Source organism: Callithrix jacchus, chromosome 2, assembly GCF_049354715.1.
Source record: "Callithrix jacchus isolate 240 chromosome 2, calJac240_pri, whole genome shotgun sequence".
NCBI classification, from domain to species: Eukaryota; Metazoa; Chordata; class Mammalia; order Primates; family Cebidae; genus Callithrix; species Callithrix jacchus.
In genome coordinates this window covers 71,591,513-71,611,233 of record NC_133503.1, presented here as the reverse complement: position 1 = coordinate 71,611,233, position 19,721 = coordinate 71,591,513, and the positions used below count along the sequence as shown (strand labels likewise).

General features: G+C 39.1%; 1 protein-coding gene and 1 pseudogene across 3 annotated transcripts in view; one reads left to right on the top strand and one right to left on the bottom strand.

Moving 5' to 3' along the window:
* The window catches only part of RNF130 (ring finger protein 130), a 170,730-nt gene that overhangs the window by 123,244 nt on the left and 27,765 nt on the right, over window positions 1-19,721 (bottom strand). For all 3 annotated transcript variants that reach the window (XM_035290734.3, XM_002744471.6, XM_035290735.3), the window contains exon 2: window positions 11,768-11,962. In XM_035290734.3, coding sequence (XP_035146625.2) covers window positions 11,768-11,962 — 195 coding nt within the window. The remainder of the gene's footprint in view (window positions 1-11,767; window positions 11,963-19,721) is intronic.
* Window positions 1,329-1,790, top strand: LOC100386960 (nucleolar protein 16 pseudogene; annotated as a pseudogene).

The following is a 19,721-nucleotide window of genomic DNA, read 5'->3' as shown; positions in this document are numbered from 1 at the left end:
GTGTTTTATTTTTTGTTTTTTAAAAGATGGCGGGTTTGCTGTATTGCCCAGGCTAGAATTGAACTCCTGGGGTCAAGGGAGCCGTCCACCTCAGTTTCCGATGTAGCTGGGATTACTGATGCTTGCCAACACATCAGCTCCCTCATGCTCACTGCAATTAATCTTCATGCCCAGCTCCACCCTACACAGCAACTAATGTGCTTTCTGTCTCTGTATGTTTGTCTTTCTTAGACATTTCATATAAATGGAAGTATATAATAGTAGCCTTCTGTGTCTGGCTTCTTTCATTTAGCATAACGCTTTTGAGGTTTATTCATGTGTTAGGAGTTAATTCCATTTACTGCTGAGAACAACACCAGGGTGAACTGTGCAGATCCATTTAACAGCAAATTTTCTTCCTCCTTGGCCATCCCTGAGACAGCAAGACCTACCGTCCGTCCTCTTCCTCCTCCCTGCTAAGCCTACTCAATGGGAAGAAGATAAGGATGAAAACCATTACAGTGATTTGACCAACTTCCACATAACAAATAGTAAATATATTTTCTCTTCCGTATGATTTTCTTAAATAATAGCACATAACATATATAACATACAAAATATTTATTAATCAACTATGTTATCAGTGAGGTGTTTGGTCAACAGTAGGCTATTAATAGTTAAATTTGAGGTTGGGCGCAGTAGCTCACGCCTGTAATCTTAATACTTGGGAGGATGAGGTGAGCGATTACAAGGTCAGGGGTTTGAGACCAGCCTGGCCAACATGGGGAAACCCCATCTCTACTAAAAATACAAAAATTAGCTGGGTGTGGTGGCATATGCCTGTAATCCCAGCTACGCAGGAAGCTGAGGCAGGAGAATTGCTTGAACCTGGGAGGCAGAGGTTGTAGTGAGCTGAGATTATCCCACTGCACTCAATCCTGGGCAACAGAGTGAGCCTCCGCCTCTAAAAAAGAAAAAAAAAAAGCCGGGAGTGGTGTCTCACGCCTGTAATCCTAGCACTTTGGAAGGCTGAAGCAGACAGATCATGAGGTCAGGAGTTTGAGACCAGCCTGGCCAACATGGTGAAACCCTGTCTCTACTAAAAATACAAAAAAAAAATAGGCGCAGTGGTGGGTGCCTGTAATCCCAGCTACCTGGGAGGCTGAGGCAGAAGATGGCTTGAACCCAAGAGGCAAAGGTTGCAGTGAGCCGAGATCACACCATTGCACTCTAGCCTGGGTGACAGAGCAAGACACTGTCTCAAAAAAAAAGTTAAATTTGCAGGGAGGCACACGAGGTCTAAGAGTGAGAGACAACGCGTGTGAGCTGCTGGTGGGGTAGCCAGCGCAATGCCCAAGGCCAAGGGCAAGACCTGGAGGCAGAAGTTTGGTTACAATGTCAACTGAAAGCATCTGAACCGGAATGCTAGATGAAAGGCAGCACCGCAGATTCAGCGCTCCCACATCAGACATGCCTGGGACCATGCTAAATCGGTGCAGCAGAACCTGGCCGAGATGGCGTTGGCTGTGGACCCCAACAAGGCAGTGCCGCTCTGTAAGAGAAAGGTGAAGGCCATGGAGGTGGACACAGAGGAGAGGCTTAAGGAGCTTGTGCAGAAGCCCTATGTGCTGAATGACCTGGAGGCAGAAGCCAGTCTTCCAGAAAAGAAAGGAAATACTCTGTCTTGGGACCTCATCGACTACGTATGCTACATGGTGGAGAACCATGGGAAGGACTATAAGGCCATGGCCCTCGATGAGAAGAATTACTATTAAGATACCCCAAAACAGATTTGAAATAAGATCAATGTCTATAAATACTTTTACCCAGCAGAGTGGCAAGACTTCCTCGATTCTTTGCAGAAGAATAAGATGGAAGTTGAGTGACTGGTTTACATCATACCTGCCCCAGGCTGAGGCCTCTCCCTGGACCAGGGAAGAGGCCCGAAGCTGGAGCCAGGGTGTAAGGCAAGGAGGCTGTGTGGCTCCAGAGGGGCTGGCCAGATCCCGTGGAATCAGAAGGTTTTACACACACACACACACACACACACACACACACGAATGCATACTCCCCACTCTGGGGAAGGAACTATTATCAGAGGCTCCAATTTATATTCTTCTGGGGGTTCATGGAAAAGCCAGAATCTGCTGTTTTCAGGGTGGGTGGTTTATTTGAATACAGTGTGTACATAAGAAAATAAAGATATTTTACTTCTGAAAAAAAAAATTTGGGGGGAGGCAAAAGTTACATGTAACTTTTTGACTGTATGGGGGTCAGTGAACCTAACCTTCTCATTGTTCAAGGGCCAACTGTAATTGCTAAACTATATTCCATCATATGAACATATATCTTGTTTATTTATTCACCAGTTGATGAACAACTGGGTTGTCTCTACTTTTTTGGTTATAATAAACAATGCTGCTATAAGCATTTGTGTACAAGTTTTTGTGTGGACATTTCATTGTTTTCATTTCTCTTAGATTTCTGGGAGTGGGACTACCGGGTCATATGGTATTTTTATGTTTACCTTTTAAAGAAACCGCCAAACTATTTTCCAAACTGGTTGTATCATTTCACATTTTTACTGGCAATACCTAAGGATTCTAGTTTATCCACATCCTCAATAAAACTTGGTACTATATGACTTTTTAATTATAAGCATTCTAGAGGATGTGAAATAGTATTGTTTCGGTTGCATTGTTGTTTTGATTGCATTTTTCTAATGATCAATAAAATGTCTAATGGTAAAATCCTTTGGCCATTGTAAAACTAGGTTGTTTATCTTATTAATTTATAAGAGCTCTTTAAATATTCTGAATGCAAGTCCTACATCAGATGTATGATCCAAAAAGATTTTGTTTGTATTTTTTCATTGTGTTAATGGTTTGTTTCTTTTGAATGACAAAGGTTTTAATTTTGATAAAATCTAATTTTTTAAAAAATAAGCTATGTGTTTGGAGTCATAGGCAAGAACACTTTTTTTTCCAGATAGAGTCTCACTCTGTTGCCAGGCTGGAGTGTAGTGGCACAATCTCGGCTCACTGTTAACCTCCGACTCCCTGGTTCAAGCAATTCTCCTGCCTCAGTCTCCCAAGTAGCTGGGATTACAGGCATGTGCCACCACATCTAGCTAATTTTTGTATTTTTAGTAGACACAGGGTTTCACCCATGTTGGCCAGCATGGTCTCCATCTCCGGACCTCGTGATTCACCCGCCTCCACCTCCCAAAGTGCTGGGATGTCAAGTGTGAGCCACGGTGCCCGACCAAGAACTTCTTGTTCAAAATCACAGACTTTTAAAAGTTTACTGTTTTATTTCTTACATTTTTGTCTAATATCCACTGTGAAGTCATTTTTATATAGTATAAGGTCTCTGCTCTTCATTCATTCATTCATAGAAACAGTCTTGCTCTGTTGCCCACATTAGAGTGCAGCAGTGCAATCATAGCTCACTGCAGCCTCAACCTCCTGGGCTCAAATGATCCTCCCACCTCTGCCTTCCAAAGTGCTATAATTACAAGCATGAGCCACCAGTCCTGGCTCCTTTTTTTAAATCTGCATGTAGACAACAATTGTTTCAGCACTAGCTGTTGAAAGACTGTCCTTCCCCCATTGAATGATCATGGCATCTTTGTTGAAAATCAACTGACCATAAAAATATTTATTTCTAGATTCTCAATTTGGATCAGTTGATCTACACACCTATCCTTCTATCAATGCCACAATGCCTTGATTACTGAAGTTATGAAAGGGAGTAGTGTTAAATCCTCTAATACCGTTCTTTTTTGAAAACAGGCCAGGCATGGTGGCTCACGCCTATAATCCCAGCACTTTGGGAGGCCGAGGTGGGTGGATCATGAGGTCAAGAGATTGAGACCATCCTGGTCAACATGGTGAAATCCCGTCTCTACTAAAAATACAAAAATTAGCTGGGCATGGTGGTGCATGCCTGTAGTCCCAGCTACTCGGGAGGCCGAGGCAGGAGAATTGCTTAAACCCAGGAGGCGGAGGTTGTGGTGAGCCAAGATCCTGCCATTGCACTCCAGCCTGGGTAACAAGAGTGAAACTCCGTCTCAAAAAAAGAAAAAGAAAACAGTTTAGCTATTCTAGGTACTTTGCATTTCCAAACAATTTTAGGATCAGCTTACCAATTTCTACAAAACATGTGCTGTGATTTGCATATGTACGTACCACAAGGAATTTGTATATCAATTTTAAGATAACTGCCACCTTGACAATATTAAACACTGGAATCAAACGATATGAAAGGACTATCCATTTATCCAGATTTTCTTTCTTTTCTTTTTTTTGAGATAGGGTCTCACTCTGTTGCCTAGGTGAGAGAGTGCAGTGGCACCATCTGAGCTCTCTAAAACCTCTGCCTCTTGGGTTCAAATGATCCTCCCACCTCAGCCTCCTGAGTAGCTGGAACCACAGATGCATACCACTACACCCAGCTACTTTTTTTATTTTTTATTTTTTTTGTAGAGACAGGGTCCCCTATGTTTCCCAGACTGGTTTTGAACTCCTGGGGCTCAAATGATCCTCTGAGCTTGGCCTCCCAAAGTGTTGGACTACAGGTGTGTGCTACCACACCTGGCTGAGATTTTCTTTAATTTCTCTCAATAATGTTTGTAGGTTCAATGTGCAAGGCTTGCATTTCTTTTTAACAAGTTTTTGTTCTTAGGCTATTGAAAATGAACTCTTCTTAATTTCATGGAATATTTTTGGACCATTCATGGCTAGCATACAGAAATACAACTGTCTTTTTTGGCTGGGCTCAGTGGCTCACACCTGTAATCCCAGCACTTTGGGAGGCTGAAGCAGGAAGGTCACGACGTCAGGAGTTCAAGACCAGCCTGGCCAACATGGTGAAACCCCGTCTCTACTAAAAATACAAAAATTAGCCAGGCATGGTGGTACGCACCTGTAATTCCAGCTACTCGGGAGGCTGAGACAGGAGAATCACTTGAATCCAGGAGGCAGAGGTTGCAGTAAGCTGAGATCATGCCACTGCACTCTAGCCTGGGCAACAGAGCAAGACTCTGTCTCCGAAATAAATAAATAAACAAACAAACAAACAAATAATAAAATTGGATTTTGTATAATGACTTAGTATTCTACATCCTTTCTAGACCTCTGTATTAGATCTAGTGGCTTTTTAATAAATTCTATCTGATTTTCTACATACACAATCTGTGAATAATGAGTTTTACTTCTGCCTTTCCAAACCAGACACCTTTTATTTCTTTTCTTCCATTTTTACAATGGTTAAAATCACAAGAAAAATGTTGAGTAAGCACAATGTTGAACGGAAGTAGTAAGAGTGGACATCCTTGGCTTGTTACTGATCTTAGGGAGACAGCAGTTAGTCTTTCACCATCAAATATGATGTTAACTGTAGACTTTTCATAGATGATATTTATCAGGCTGAGGATGTTTCCTAATGTGTTGAAAGCTTTTTTTTTAAATCAGGATAGGTACTGAGATTTTGTCAAATGCGTTTTCTACACCTACTGAAAATGGTTAGTTGCCTTTTTCATTCATTTTACTGATTTTCAGATGTTAAAAAAAAACCCTATTTCCCATTCCTGGAGTAATGAATCTAATCAATTTTATATATTACTAGACTTTATTTGCTATACATTTTTAAAAATTTTTATGCCTACATTCATAAGGGCTATTGGTATAGAGTTTTCATGGATATCTTTGTTTGGCTTTGATATGAAGGTAAAAACTGGCTCCACTAAATAAGTTTGGAAATGTTCTTAATTTTCTGAAAGTTTGTGAAGGATCAGAATTATTTTTTCTTTAGATATTTGATAGATTGCACCAGTGAACTTCATAGGAAGATATTTAATTCCCCAATTCAATTTCTTACTTATTATAGGTCTACTCAGATTTGCTTTTTATTGAGTCAGTTTTGACAACCTGTATATTTTTAGGATATATTTTTGTTCATTTCATCTAAGGTGTCTAATTTGTCAGTGTACAGAAAATAGTAAACATAGCAGGTTTGAACTACTATCCTTCAAAAGGCCTGCTTACAATGTTGGCCCTTGGGTGACATCTGAGAAAACGGATTTGGGGAGGATTACATTATCGTAAGAGTGACTCACTGTGAGTATGACTATGTGTTGAGTCCTCCTAGTGAATCACTGAACCTGTGGATGGTCATGGGGACACCAGACATAGTTACCATAAAGTTGTTCACAATATTCCTTTATAATCCTTTAAGTTTCTGTAGAGTTACTAGTGATGTACTTTTTTAGGTAAACAGTCTTCTTTTTGTATTGTCAGTCAGTCTATCTAAAAGTTCATCAATTTTATTGATAGTTCCAAGGAATCAACTTTTGGGTTTCACTGACTTTATAACTTTTCTGTATCACTTATTTCTCCTCTAATCATTATTAACTCCTTTGTTCTACTGGTTTGGAGTTTTGTTTGTTCCTCTTTTTATAGTTTTTGAAGGCAAAACTTAGTTTATTGAATCTAGACCTTTGTTTATTAACCTAGATATTTAAAGCTATTAATTTTCATCTCAGTACTGCTTTCCTAGCATCCTAAAAATTCTGATGTTTTCATTTTCATTTGGTTCAAAATGTTTTCCCATTTTTCTTTTATTTTTATTGGACCCATGTGTTATTTAGATATATGTTGCTTAATTTCAAATACTTGGGAATTTCCCAGATTTTCTTCTTTAGTTGTGGTTGAAAAATATACTTTGTACAATTTCAATCTTTTAAAATATATTCAGGCTTGTTTTATAGCCAACTATATGATCACAGGATATGGTCTATCCTAGAGAATGTTCCATGTGTGCTTGAAATGAATGTGTGCTCCAGTCAGTATGTACCATGTGCTACGTACGTTGGCTAGGTCAAGTTGGTTAACAGTGTTGGTCAAGTTTTCTATGCTTGCTAATATCTAGCTATTCTATCAATTACTAAGAGTAGGGTGTTAAAAATCTCCAACTCTAATGGTTGAAATATCTGTTTCTTCTTCCCATTTTGTCAGCTTTTGCTTTGTATATCTAAGAATTTGATATTATGTTGGTGTGTCTGATACTGTCCCACAGTGATCTGAGGCTCTGTTCATTTTCCTTCAATTGATTCTTCCCTCTACTATTTTTTATCTGCTATTGAAGCCCTCTAACAAATTTTTCATTTCCAAAATTATACTCTCCAATTTCAGAATGTCTATGTGGCTCTTTTAAATAATTTTTATGTTCTTTACTGAGAATCTCTATTCATTGACTCATTGCTGCCACTCATTATTGCCAAACTTTAATTTTTAAAATACAGTTTCCTTTAGTCTTTGAACATATTTATATTCATTGCTTTGAAGTTTTTCTCTGCTAAATCCATTATCTAGAGACCCTCACAGAAAGTTTCTATAGACTTTTATTTTCCTGAATATGAGTCACACATCTCCATATTTTGCATGTCTTATAATCTGTTAAAAAGTTAACATTTTAGACAACATATTGTAGCAACTCTGGATTCTGATATTTTCCCCCTTAAAGTTGGTGGTGTTGCCTTTTCTGCTTGTTCACTTTTATTTAGTAATAGACTGGGTTAAACACATGAAATCTATTTTCACTGTGGCATGCAACCAGAATGTCTCCACTTTGTTATTGTTCTATGTTCTCCCCCCGCCCCCCCCCCCACCCCCACCCCACAGCTTCCTTTTAGTAAGACTGGTTTCCTAGGAACTGCCCAGTCACTGGCTTTCCTCTGCTAACCTGCCTCTGTGAAGACAATGACACTGGATACTGTGTCAGTCACCACTGCAAACAGAAACAGCCCTTTCCATCACACAGAGCAAACTGCCAGTCCTTGCAGCCTGTTCCACACTGGCAGGAACTCCACACAGCATAGTTTGGGGAGTTTGGGAAGCAGCACCCTGCTAAACCACAAATTTCCATTGTTCTTACCTGAACTCTGGCATTTTTTCAGAGCATAAACGTGTCTCAGTTTACTATCCCTTCACAGACATCCAGAACACTGAAATGGCTGTTTTGTCCATTTTGTCCAGTTTGCTTTTTTGGAAAAGGATTTGCTAATCTCTTCACTTGGTCTTAACCAGAAGTGCTACCCCTACTGCTCTATTATATTTAAGCTTGCTTTATAAATATTTCACAAAGTTTTTCTCTAATGATTATTTTGAAGTATTTCAAATAAGCAAAAATTACAGAGAATATAATAAACATGCCTACCCACAAACTCAGCTTAAGAAATGAAACATTATAGATACATTTACTTCTCTCTGATCCTATTTCCTTTATTCCCTCTCCAGAGAGAACCATTATCCTAAATTTTGTATTTCTTAAACTTATGTATGTTTTTCTTCGTGTATACCTATATACATGTTCTTAAATTACTTAATTAAAATGATTTGCATTTTAATTTTATTCAAATTATACCTGACTATAAATATTCTTCTATAACTTACTGTGTCTGGGAGACTTACTCATGTAAATACATGTAGCTTTAATATATTGACAGTTAACTGCTGCATAAACATGCCATAATAAATCCAATCTTCTATGACAGACACAAGTGTTTTCAATAATCTGTTGTTACAATGCTGTAATGAATACTCTCATACATGTCATCCACACACATGTGGAAGAGTAACAAGGGTGTAAAGAGGAAAGAGAGAGAGGCTATCAGTGCTTGTAGAAGTACATGAAATCTGTCCACCAGCTCCCACATGGTTGGAGGTGAAATGTGTGAGAAGGGCAAACAGTGGTTGTGCTCTACCATAGGGATTCATGGTGTTCCACAGAGTCTACATTTAGAGTCATAGGATGCCTTACAGAAGGCTTCTATACTCTAGCCCTGGCATAGGAGGCAACTTGGCCTATGTCACAGAGCATGTCAGTGGAAAATCTGGGACTAAAACCTAGGTTTCCTTTACTGTCTTCTTTCTCCAAGCAAGATCTGTAGACCAGCAACATTAGTGACACCCAGAAATTTGTTAATAATAAAGACTCTTGGGCCATATTTCAGACTTACTGAATCAGAGTTTGCATTTTAGCAAGATTAGGAGATAGATGTTGAAGTTTTAAAGTTTGAAAAGTACTCTGGAGTATATATCTAGGAGTAAAATTACTTGATCACAGTGTGCAGTCTTTAACTATACGAGACAATGCCAAATTTTTCTAAGTATTGTACCAATTTACCCAATTTACTTTACCATATTATTCTGTCTATGAATCTAATCGTGGCATAAAGCCATTTCCCATTGCTCTTATGTACACCTCCACTGTTTGCCTTACAAAGCTTCCATTTCCTAAGAATATATCCTCAAACTATACCTGTGCATTTCTTTAATTTGTGCTGTTAAACACTAATCTGTGATAAAAAGTTACATGGGTCAAATAGGTTTGAAGAACACTAGATTAATCAAAATAAAACAGGTTTTTTTGAGACAGGTTCTAACCCTGTTGCCCAGGATGTAGTGCAGTGGTGCAATCACAGCTCACTGTAGTCTCACCTTCCCCCCAGGTTCAGGCAATCCGCCCACCTAAGCCTCCCAAGTAGCTGGGACTACAGGCATGCATCATCACACCCGGCTAATTTTTGTATTTTTTGTAGAGAAGGGGTCTCCCTATGTTGCCCAGGCTGGTCTTAAACTCCTGGGCTCAAGCAGTACACCTGCATTAGCTTCCCCAGGCTTAGGGAGCCATGATCGTACCACTGCATTGCATCCTGGGCAACAGTGTCAGACCCTGTCTCCTCCCACCAAAAAAAAAAGGAGGGTACCTGTTTTATTTTGATTAACCGAGTAGTTTCCAAAGTGCTTGCATTATAGGTGTGAAGCACTGTGTCCAGCCAAGACAGATTCTTTAAGACTTCTCAGAAACCCAAAAAAATATTAATGAGTAGTAGGGGCCTCTAAATGTGGAATACATTTTAAGCATTTTCTGAAACTTACTGTTTCCCCATGAGTCCTCTAGAAATATGTCTAAACAAACTAACATTTCAAAGAACACAGATGGGAAATGCTACAATGATACAGGCTTCCCATTGTTTTTAAAAACAAGTAATTAAATTTTTTTTTAAGATTTCAATTCCCTCTTATAATTCCCATATCTTCTCATACTTTTATTAAAAGACTCTCATTCTAGCTACTTCTCTGTGGTTTCGTGTAAGTAAAAAAACATTAATAAGAAAGAAAAATACATTTTGCTCAGTTGAATTTCTCCCTATTTATTTTTCTTCATGTTTTAAGTAAAGAAAAAATCAGCATGGAATGAAGCTACATTAGGCCCAAATTTTTAAATAGTTTTTCTTTCCTCTGAGACACCTGAGGAAAGCAAACCAGCACCTGCTCTGAAAACTAGCAGAAAAACTACCGTCTTGAGTCCCCTGTTTCCACATAGACGTTCAGCTAAATTAAACTGGCCCTTAATTTTCTTTTGGTTTCCTTGAATAAATAAAAAGTTACATGACCCTAGTGATCTCTGGATAGTGAAAAATCACACATTCTATTTTATTCTTTGTGCTTTTCTTTAGTTTCAGTTTTTCTACACTAAGCATGTGTTACTTTTGCAATTGGAAAAATTACACCTTACTTTTTTTCTTTTTTTTTTTTTTTTGAGACAAAGTCTTGCTCTGTCACCCAGGCCAGAGTGCAGTGGTATGATCTTGGCTCACTGCAACCTCTGCCTCCCGGGCTCAAGCAACTCTCCTGCCTCAGCCTCAGTAGCTGGGATTACAGGTGCCCACCACCATGCCCAGCTAATTTTTGTATTTTTAGTAGAGAGAGGGTTTTACCATGTTGGCCAGGCTGTTCTTGAACTTCTAACCTCAGGTGATCTGCCCACCTTGGCCTCCCAAAGTATATCTTACTTCTAAAAGGCTTAGGTTTGAAAGAAAGAAAGTCAGAGAACATTAAAGTTAATCCATCTGCACTAATCTATCAAGATGTGCAGGGAAGTACCAATGACTCTCAATTAAGGTGGGCAAGTCTTTGCAAGAAACTTGCTAAAAATAATAATATAAAAATTACACAATGAAAAGTTAGTTCTTTAAGTCAAACTCCAAAATTCTCCTGAATGCAAAACTAAATTTCATCTGATTTCCACGTAAAGAGACAGTGGTGAAACTAACAGAACATTAACAAAACTGGGGTATGAGCCCTCTTCTGCTGGCCCTTAACTGTTTCAGGCCCCCTCCTGGTCTGTAAGGTGGGAGAGAGCCTACAACACACATAGTTATTGTAAAGACTGTCTATAAAGATACATAAAAAGCTCATAGCACAGCGCCTGACATTTATATAGTAAGTGCTCAATAAACTGCAACTACTGCTATTAAAACAATTAGAACTATCCTCAGTGCTTCCATAAGAAATAAAGAAGCATTGTTACTACTGTAATTGTATTAATTACTAAGTTAGTTTCAACATTTAACCTGATAAACAGAATCCTTCCCAGACAGGTAATCCTTGAGAATCCATGACATAGCCTGGGTGAATTCTTCCAAATTAAATACATTATTTGTCAAAGTTATTAAGAAAAATGTAGAAATGTAAAACAACTAAGGATTTAATCACAGCCCATTTATTTAATATGTCCAAGTTTTACAGACTGCTATCATCATTACTTATGAAAAAGAAGAAATTCAACTATGGGAAGAAAACATCCATCTCAACAAACAAATGACAACACTAACAGGGTTTTGCTGAAAATTACATGGCTTCAGCAGAGAGAGAATGCTTACCTATAAAGCAATGATTTCTAAGAAGAAAAACAAAATCTACAACCCCCCTGTTTTGTTTACCTGGATGAGTCATGGTAACTGGCTCCTCTTTGGATTTATTATTGTAGATGACTACAGCAACTGCATTGTGGAAAGCAGCCCGTGATATTTTCTCTTTAAATGTACAGTTTCCCCTCTGCAGCAAGGCAATCCACTGTTTGATATTAGGAGGGACAAAGAACCGTGTTTGTGGATCACAGCCCAGATGATCAGCAACTGAAAAGAATAAGAAATACACACATTAAAAGATAAATAAAACTGACCAAGTCTTTATCCAAGTGTCAAATGCCTTCTGAATACCACACAGAGCTAAAGCTCGTCAAGCAGCTCGCTGCCAGCAACGCTATGAATAAATCCACAAACAGTACAAGGAATCTGAATCAGTATCCATAGGGAGAGATGCTCCATTGAACTGTCACCTCTAATGCAAATTAAAACAATGAAAATTTTTTAACTTTACAGATTGATAAAAAATTTAAAAAGACTGATAATATCTAGTACAAGGCGGTAAAGAGAGGAAGAAGAAAAGGCAAACACAGAAGAGAACGCCAGAAACCCAGGTGGCTGATCTAACCCTCACTTTTGCTCATTCATGTACTTGTACTAGGCTCTCCACACACACCCCACCACCATTACCCCCCAGTAAGAAAACAGGAAACTTAACTGGGGGCCAATGAGAAGCCAAAGTAATCCTTGATTTAGTTACTAAGTGATCCTGTTGAAATTCAAGCAGGTTTGAGCAAATTTCTTCATAAATGTCTAAGGAAAATTTTAAAGTTTGGTTTTAGCTCATATTTGAAAGTTGAAGTAGTTAAAATAACATCTAAGTAGAATAAATGTATTATTCCTCTAATTTATAATAGGAAAAGTCACTCCACAACTCTATATCAAGATACACTTACTGTATCTATCTAACAGGTTACAATAAGACACTAAGAATATTGGTACTACAAACTACACAGCCACTGTTCTAGATTTTTTGGGATAGTTTACTTAAAATACTCTTAAGTACATTTAAATCTGTCAGAGTTAAGCTCCTTAATTTTTTACTCTGTACATATGGCCATTGTGGTTCTGGCATTCTCTGCAAATCTTAAGAAGCCCTCGGCTGCTCTTCCCACTTCCACTTTCACATTTATAACAGGTTCAGATGAGAGAGAAGGGCAGTCTAGAAGGGGAAAGAAGTCACTAAGGTAGAGTCTGAAGACTGCTGGCACACAGTGGCAGAGGGTGCCAGCCCTGTGCCCTGAGTCAGCCCTGCCAGTCCTCTGTGTGCCCAGGAGGAAGCAAGGAAAGGGAACACAGAACATGGATCCAAAAGGCTGATGTCAAAGTAAATAAATCATAAAAACGTGGCGAGGTGTGGTGGCTCACACCGTTAATCCCAACAGTTTGGGAGGCCAAGGCAGATGGATTGCTTGAGCCCAGGAGTTTGAGACAAGCCTAGGCAATGCAGAGAAACAAAAACACAAAAAATTAGCTGGGTGTGGTAGAGTGCGTCTGTATTCCCAGCTACTGGGGAGGCTGAGGTGGGAGGACTGCTTGAACCATGAGCGCACCACTGAACTCCAGCCTGGGTGACAGAATGAGAACCTGTCTCAAAAAAAATAATTAAAAAATTAAGTATTAATTAAGTATGATTGTAGTAAAGAGAAGACACCAGCGGAGAAATGTGAGATTTCTATACACCGGGAAGCACAGGCTTAGCAAAAGAAACTAAATGCTTACACTACTTAAACTGTAAAATGTAAAGAGGTCACTACTTTCAGAGAAATATTACATCTATCATTCCCACATAAATATCTTTCTCCAAATTTTCTTATAATTATTGTGGTGAGAGACTGCAATAAGAGTATATTTGCTACCAGAGGTCTCCTAATAAGTGAAGTGGAAGATGAATGTTTTTACACTCTTTCATGGTTGATATTATTCTTTCATGATTGATATAGTATATAAGCATCACCTACCCTTTTCCTTAAAAGGTTTCTTCCCTCTGAAACTTTAACCCTTACTCAATCAAATTAAACAGGGGGATAGAAACCTATGTCATTTTAGGAGTCAACTATTGAAAGACATGTTCGATATATTATAAAACTTTAAAATCCTGAAACAGATTGCTTACTTTCTGTACTGGCAGCTTAGCAATCTGTTACAATAATCTCCTGTCTTAGGAAAATGTCTGATACTGTATCCAAACAGGGAGTAACCAAAGAATTGGTTTTAGATGTTTTGTTTGTTGTTTTTCAAAACATACTGTTGCACAAACCCTGGAAGAAAATGCAAAATCAGGAATATCTAAAGACATGTATACACTTGCCTTCTGGGCAACATTTAAGCATTTGTCTGTGACTTATCTCTTTCTCCCTGTGGTCTCACATACATGTAGAATGTAGTAAAGAGGAAACACCATAGCTATGGAATCAGCAAGACCTGTGCTCCAAGTTCTAGATCAACTGCTTACTAGCTGTGTAACTGTCACAGGTTACTGAAATTCTCCCATCTTTAATTTTTACTTATTTATAAAGATTGAGATATTCTTATCTCACAGAGTTTTACATGTGAAAAAGTAATTCATTTTGGCCAGGTATGGTGGTTCACACGTGTAATCCCAACACTTTGGGAGGCCAAGGTGGGTACATCACTCAAGGTCAGGAATTAAAGACTAGCCTGGGCACATAATAGGACCCTCATCTCTACACAAATAAAAAATAAAAAAATTAGCCAGGCATGATGGCACACACCTGTAGACTCAGTTACGCAGGATGCTGAGATGGGAGGATGGCTTGATTCAAGGTTACAGTGAGCTATGATTTGTCTGCTGCACTCCAGCTTGGGTGACAGAGCAATACTCTATCTCTAAAAAATAATAATTCCTCCATTCTTGAATGCTTTAAAAAAAAAAAAAACTCTTTCCTTTTGTTTCACTAACATTCATCCTGTGCTGTCTTGGTGATCCAGTTTGGTGCCTTTGGGAGTTTCTGTGCCAAAATATGTGAGCTTCCCCAAGCTCAGCAGCACCCCACACCCCACTGTTCTTAGTAACTACCACTCACAGATCCCACGCCTCATCCTCTTTATCTCTTTCCTTTTGACAGTGTCACAGTTCGCTCAGAAGACAGCAGTTCAGTAATATTCATAAAAAGGAATAAAAAGACACAGCATGGGGTGCAATCACGGAGCAAAATTTATCAAATGTACTGCAGGGGGGCTTTAAAACTCTCCTAAAGGAATCCCTACCCACTGAGAACAGATTCTATGAACAACTGCATGATCAAAACAAAATCCAACAGCCTGTATAAGCAAAATAATGTTCCTGTTTCCCAAAATTCATCTAATCATCATCCATAAAAGGTCTCAGAAAACATTTATATTGGTAATACAATACACAATAAGAAAGATTAAGTAGGAATTTTGTGTTTTAAAAAATGGTATTTATTATTCAGAAGAAAAGAAGAGATTTTCATAATCAGGAACTGAATACTGTAGTATACTCAAGTTTACCTGGTTATTCCCTCCTGTAATTAAGAAAATATGAATAATGAAAACAGCTCTATAAAAACTTTCCAAGACTGATGATTATGGTTAAGTGGTATTACTCCAAAATTTAATACCAGTTGTTTACACTTGAGCAATTTATTAAGTGAAGACATATTATGGCATAAAATGTCTATGTAATTATAAGCCTTTAAAATTTGTCAATAGCAATTCTGCTCAAATTCAGAAAAAATATACTGATTTTCTTACCTGCCAAATTTTATAAGAGTATACTACCTCTGAATTATTTGAATTTATTAGTTATATAGCCGGGAAAAACTTATTAGAGGTTTTGATAAAAATTTCAAGACAGATAATACGAAATATTCTACTACAGAACTTAATTTTTTTTTCCTATAAGGCTTTTCCTGCTCAGTCCAAAAATATTGAAAGTAATGAGACTTATTCACCTCTTGATAGGAACCAAACAAGTATGGGATCCTCACCTCAATGAACAGTAACTAAGTACATAACAACATGCTAAGTACCAAAGAGAGATATAACGGAGGAAATGCCTTGCTCTTCACTCTTAAAGAGCCTCCACATTTACTGAGGCATCATAATTGGCAACAGCACAGAAGTCGATGATATAGGGTGCCAACACAAAGTGCACTTAGAGACTGAAGGAGGGAGGAGGGCAGGACGACCGTCAAGGTTCAATGTGAGCTGGAGCATACATGAAACCCCTGAAACTTGCCCAGGCAGGAAGGAGGGGGGTACATAAGTTGCCAGCATAAAAACAGAACAAAGACTAAAACTCTTCTCTTGAACTCTTGTAAAATAAAGTTAAGACGATATGCAACAGAACCTTCAACACTATACAAATTTAAGAAGATCAAGTTCAGAAAAGATCTCATCTGTAATGAGAGAAGGGGAAGAATATTCAGGTAATAATAATATGTATTTAAAGAGCTGTATGAATGAAATCTCTCTTCCACACCCCACCAGTCGGAAACTCCTCCACTTTGATTCGTTTGATTTGGTAAAACCTCATTTCTTAGAAATGTAAACACGCCACACAAGAAGCACTCACCATGTTATGGTATAGGCTAATGGTTTCCTTCCTATCCCGGAGAATTATCAGTCTACGGCATGTTGTAAGTCTTTTAAGGCTGGGGCAGAAGTGAGAGCCTAGGAAAGTCTTTTTCTGCAGTGATGGTCAAAACAGGTAGCCACATAGCACAGCCGCAAAGATGTGCCTCTCTCTCTCAGAGCCTGTGTGTGTCACTATATCCTCCTGAAATGCCAGTCCCACCACTCTTGCTCACCATCTTCTGAACCTCAGGATTCTGCCAAAATTTCTTCCCCAGAACGCCTTCCCAGCCTCCTAAGACTGAGTTGGTGCTTTTTTTGAAGTTGCCAAGGTACCCTCAGGTTACATCCATCTCGGCATTTATCATACTGTATTAGTAACTGGCTGTTTACTTCTAAGGCTTTCCTTTTGGAATGTGAGGTCTAGCATCTCCTGTGAATATGTCTGGCACACAGATGTTTAACATACTCAATGAGGGAAAGGGGGGAAAATGACAGGGAAATTAAGCCAAAACTGACATTAAAAATAGTTTGTGGCAAACAACTCTCTGTTTCATGTGGTTATATACTGACTACGGTAATGTTCTATCTGTTCTTCCTACTAAAGAGGTAAAAATAAAAACGAGACTAATTAGTTATCACAGATTTGGATTCCTCCATTGTCAGCTATGGTCTAGTTGCTTTCCTATTCCTAAATTAGATTATAATCTCTTTGTTCCTTAATTTTCCTACTTCTACACTATCTTTCCTTATTTTCCTTTTGTTAAATTCTAATTTTATGATTCAAAGTAAAAATACAATTCATAATTTCTGTTATCAATTTCTTAATTTTAATGGCAGCTACTGGACTGGGGTAGTGCTTTCATTCTCTTTATCCACTATCATGAATATAACTTACTATCTTACCGTTTCTACACTTTCACTTAAACCCTATCATTTCTTTTTATTACTTAGCTTCATTGGATGTTCAGTTTTACTGAAAATGTTTTTTCCTGGCTGGGCGCAGTGGCTCACACCTGTAATTACAGCACTTTGGGAGGCTGAGGCAGGCAGATCACCTGAGGTGGGGAGTTTGAGACCAGCTTGATCAACATGCAGAAAGCCCATCTCTATTAAAAACACAAAATTAGCTGGGTGTGGTGATGCATGCCTGTAATCCCAGCTACTCAGGAGGCTGAAGCAGGAGAATCGCTTGAACCTGGGAGGCAGAGGTTGCAGTGAGCAGAGATCATGCCACTGTACTCCAGCCTGGGCAGCAACAGTAGTGAAACTGTCTCAAAAAAAAAGCAAGAAAATGTTTTCTTCTTCCTTTACTCTTGATTTTCCATTACCTTGTTTGTAAGTCTCTATTTTCTCTTAACCTTGCATTTACATACTTTATTCCTAATTTTTTTCTTATCCTTTTCCTTCCTCTCCCCTTCGCTGTCTACTTCTGGATACTACCTATTCCTTCCTTCCTTTTTTTTTTTTTTAAAAAGACAGGATCTTGCTCTGTTGTCAGCCTTCCTCCCACCCCAGCCCCTTGAGTAGCTGGAATTACAGGCGCATGTCACCAAGCTTGGCTAATTTTTGTATTTTCTGTAGAGACAGGATCTCAGCATGTTGCCCAGGTTAGTCTCAAACTCCTGGCTTCAAGTGATCCTCCTGCCTCAGCTCCCAAAGTGCTGGGACAACAACAGGAATGAGTGAGCCACTGAACCTTGCCCTATTTCTTCCTGGGAACCATATGTTAATAACCATTCCCTCTTTTTCTCTTCCCTCTCATTTAAACTTGATGGTCTCTTCCACCTTAAAAACAAATGAGAAAAAACACATATCTCTACAGACCCCTCTACTGCCACTCTTTTCAAGAGCCATCTGCACCTGCTATTCCCATGTCCTCAGTGTCTACTCATTCCTCAGCACATTTTAATTTTCATTCTTCAGCATCCAACCACTCCACTAGAACTGCTCTGACTAAAAGAGACCAATAAGCTCACGCTGCTAAACCCCAGGCCACAGATGCTAAATCCCATGCTCCTGACTGTAATCTAGGCACTTTGGGAGGCCAAGGTGGGGCAGATCACCTGAGGTCAGGAGTTTGAGACCAGCCTGGCCAACATGGTGAAATCACATCTCTATTAAAATTACAAAATTTAGCCAGGCATGGTGGTGTGGGCCTGTAATCCTAGGTACTCAGGAGGCTGAGGCAAGAGAATTGCTTGAACCTGAGAGGCAGACATTGTAGTGAGCTGAGACTGCACGACTGCACTCCAGTCTGAGTAACAGAGTGAGACTGTCTCAATAAATTAAAAAAAAAAAAAAAAAAAAAAAATCCTGGGACCACTTTGTCCTCTAAACTGCCTGCCCCAGCTGGGCGCTCTCCTCTCTCCACTCCCAGGTTCAAATTCCTCCAGGCTTTCCTCTTCCACCACCACAGTTATCCTTTGAGTCTTTTTACTGCCTCTTCTTCCTCCACTTGAACCTTCAATGTTGATGCTCCTGAGTACTCTGCATCTCCTGGCATGGGCCCAGGACACTCCAGTGCTTTAATTTTCACCATGTGGGCCCAGGAGTCTCCAGGGCTAATCCTCACCATGTCAACGGCACACTTTTTTTAAATTGGAACAATGATGCTTACTAACATCTCATTCTGAGGAGCCCTCTTTTGAGAAATTATTCTTCATTTTTACTTAAACAAACCCAATTTCTAATAGACACAGCTAAATCAGATTGACAGCATGCTAAGAATCAGAAGAGGAAAGTGGAAAACTATACACACAGAAGGGAATTCATTCCCTTCCATTCCAAGCAAAAACTCCGGCCTTGACTTGATGAGTTAACAGGAGTTCTTGAAGGTTTCAACTGGTTTACATGAAAGGGGGCATCGAAGGCAGTCGATAGTCCAGTTTATGGCAAATCACCCTCTAATATATCTGTTTCCAGATTGCTCTGCCTTGCTTCTAGGCTATAGGATTATATTACCTCAAAGATTAACCTCCGAATCTAGGCAATTTCTGCTTGACTCACATAGGAAAAGTCAGTGTTCTATGTAATAAAATCCATGACTTAGATTGATTAAAAATAATGAGGACAGGTGCAGTGGCTCATGCCTTGCAATCCCAGCACTTTGGGAGGCTGAGGTGGGAGGATCACTTGAGCCCAGGAGTTCAAAGCTGCAGTGAGCTGTCATAGCATCACTACACTCCAGCCTAAGAGGCAGAGAGAGACCCTGTCTCCAAAAAAAAAAAAAAAAAAATGGGGAGAGAGAATTTATCCTGTCTCAGAACTGGAAGTTCTGAGACGGCCATATTTTGGGTTGAAGAATTCAGCACCTCAGCACTGTCACCAGGATCTGGTTCCTTTTCTTCTTTTCCCTTTGCCAACCATGGCTTCAGCTTCATCCTAAGAGTCCCCTCTTTATCATAAG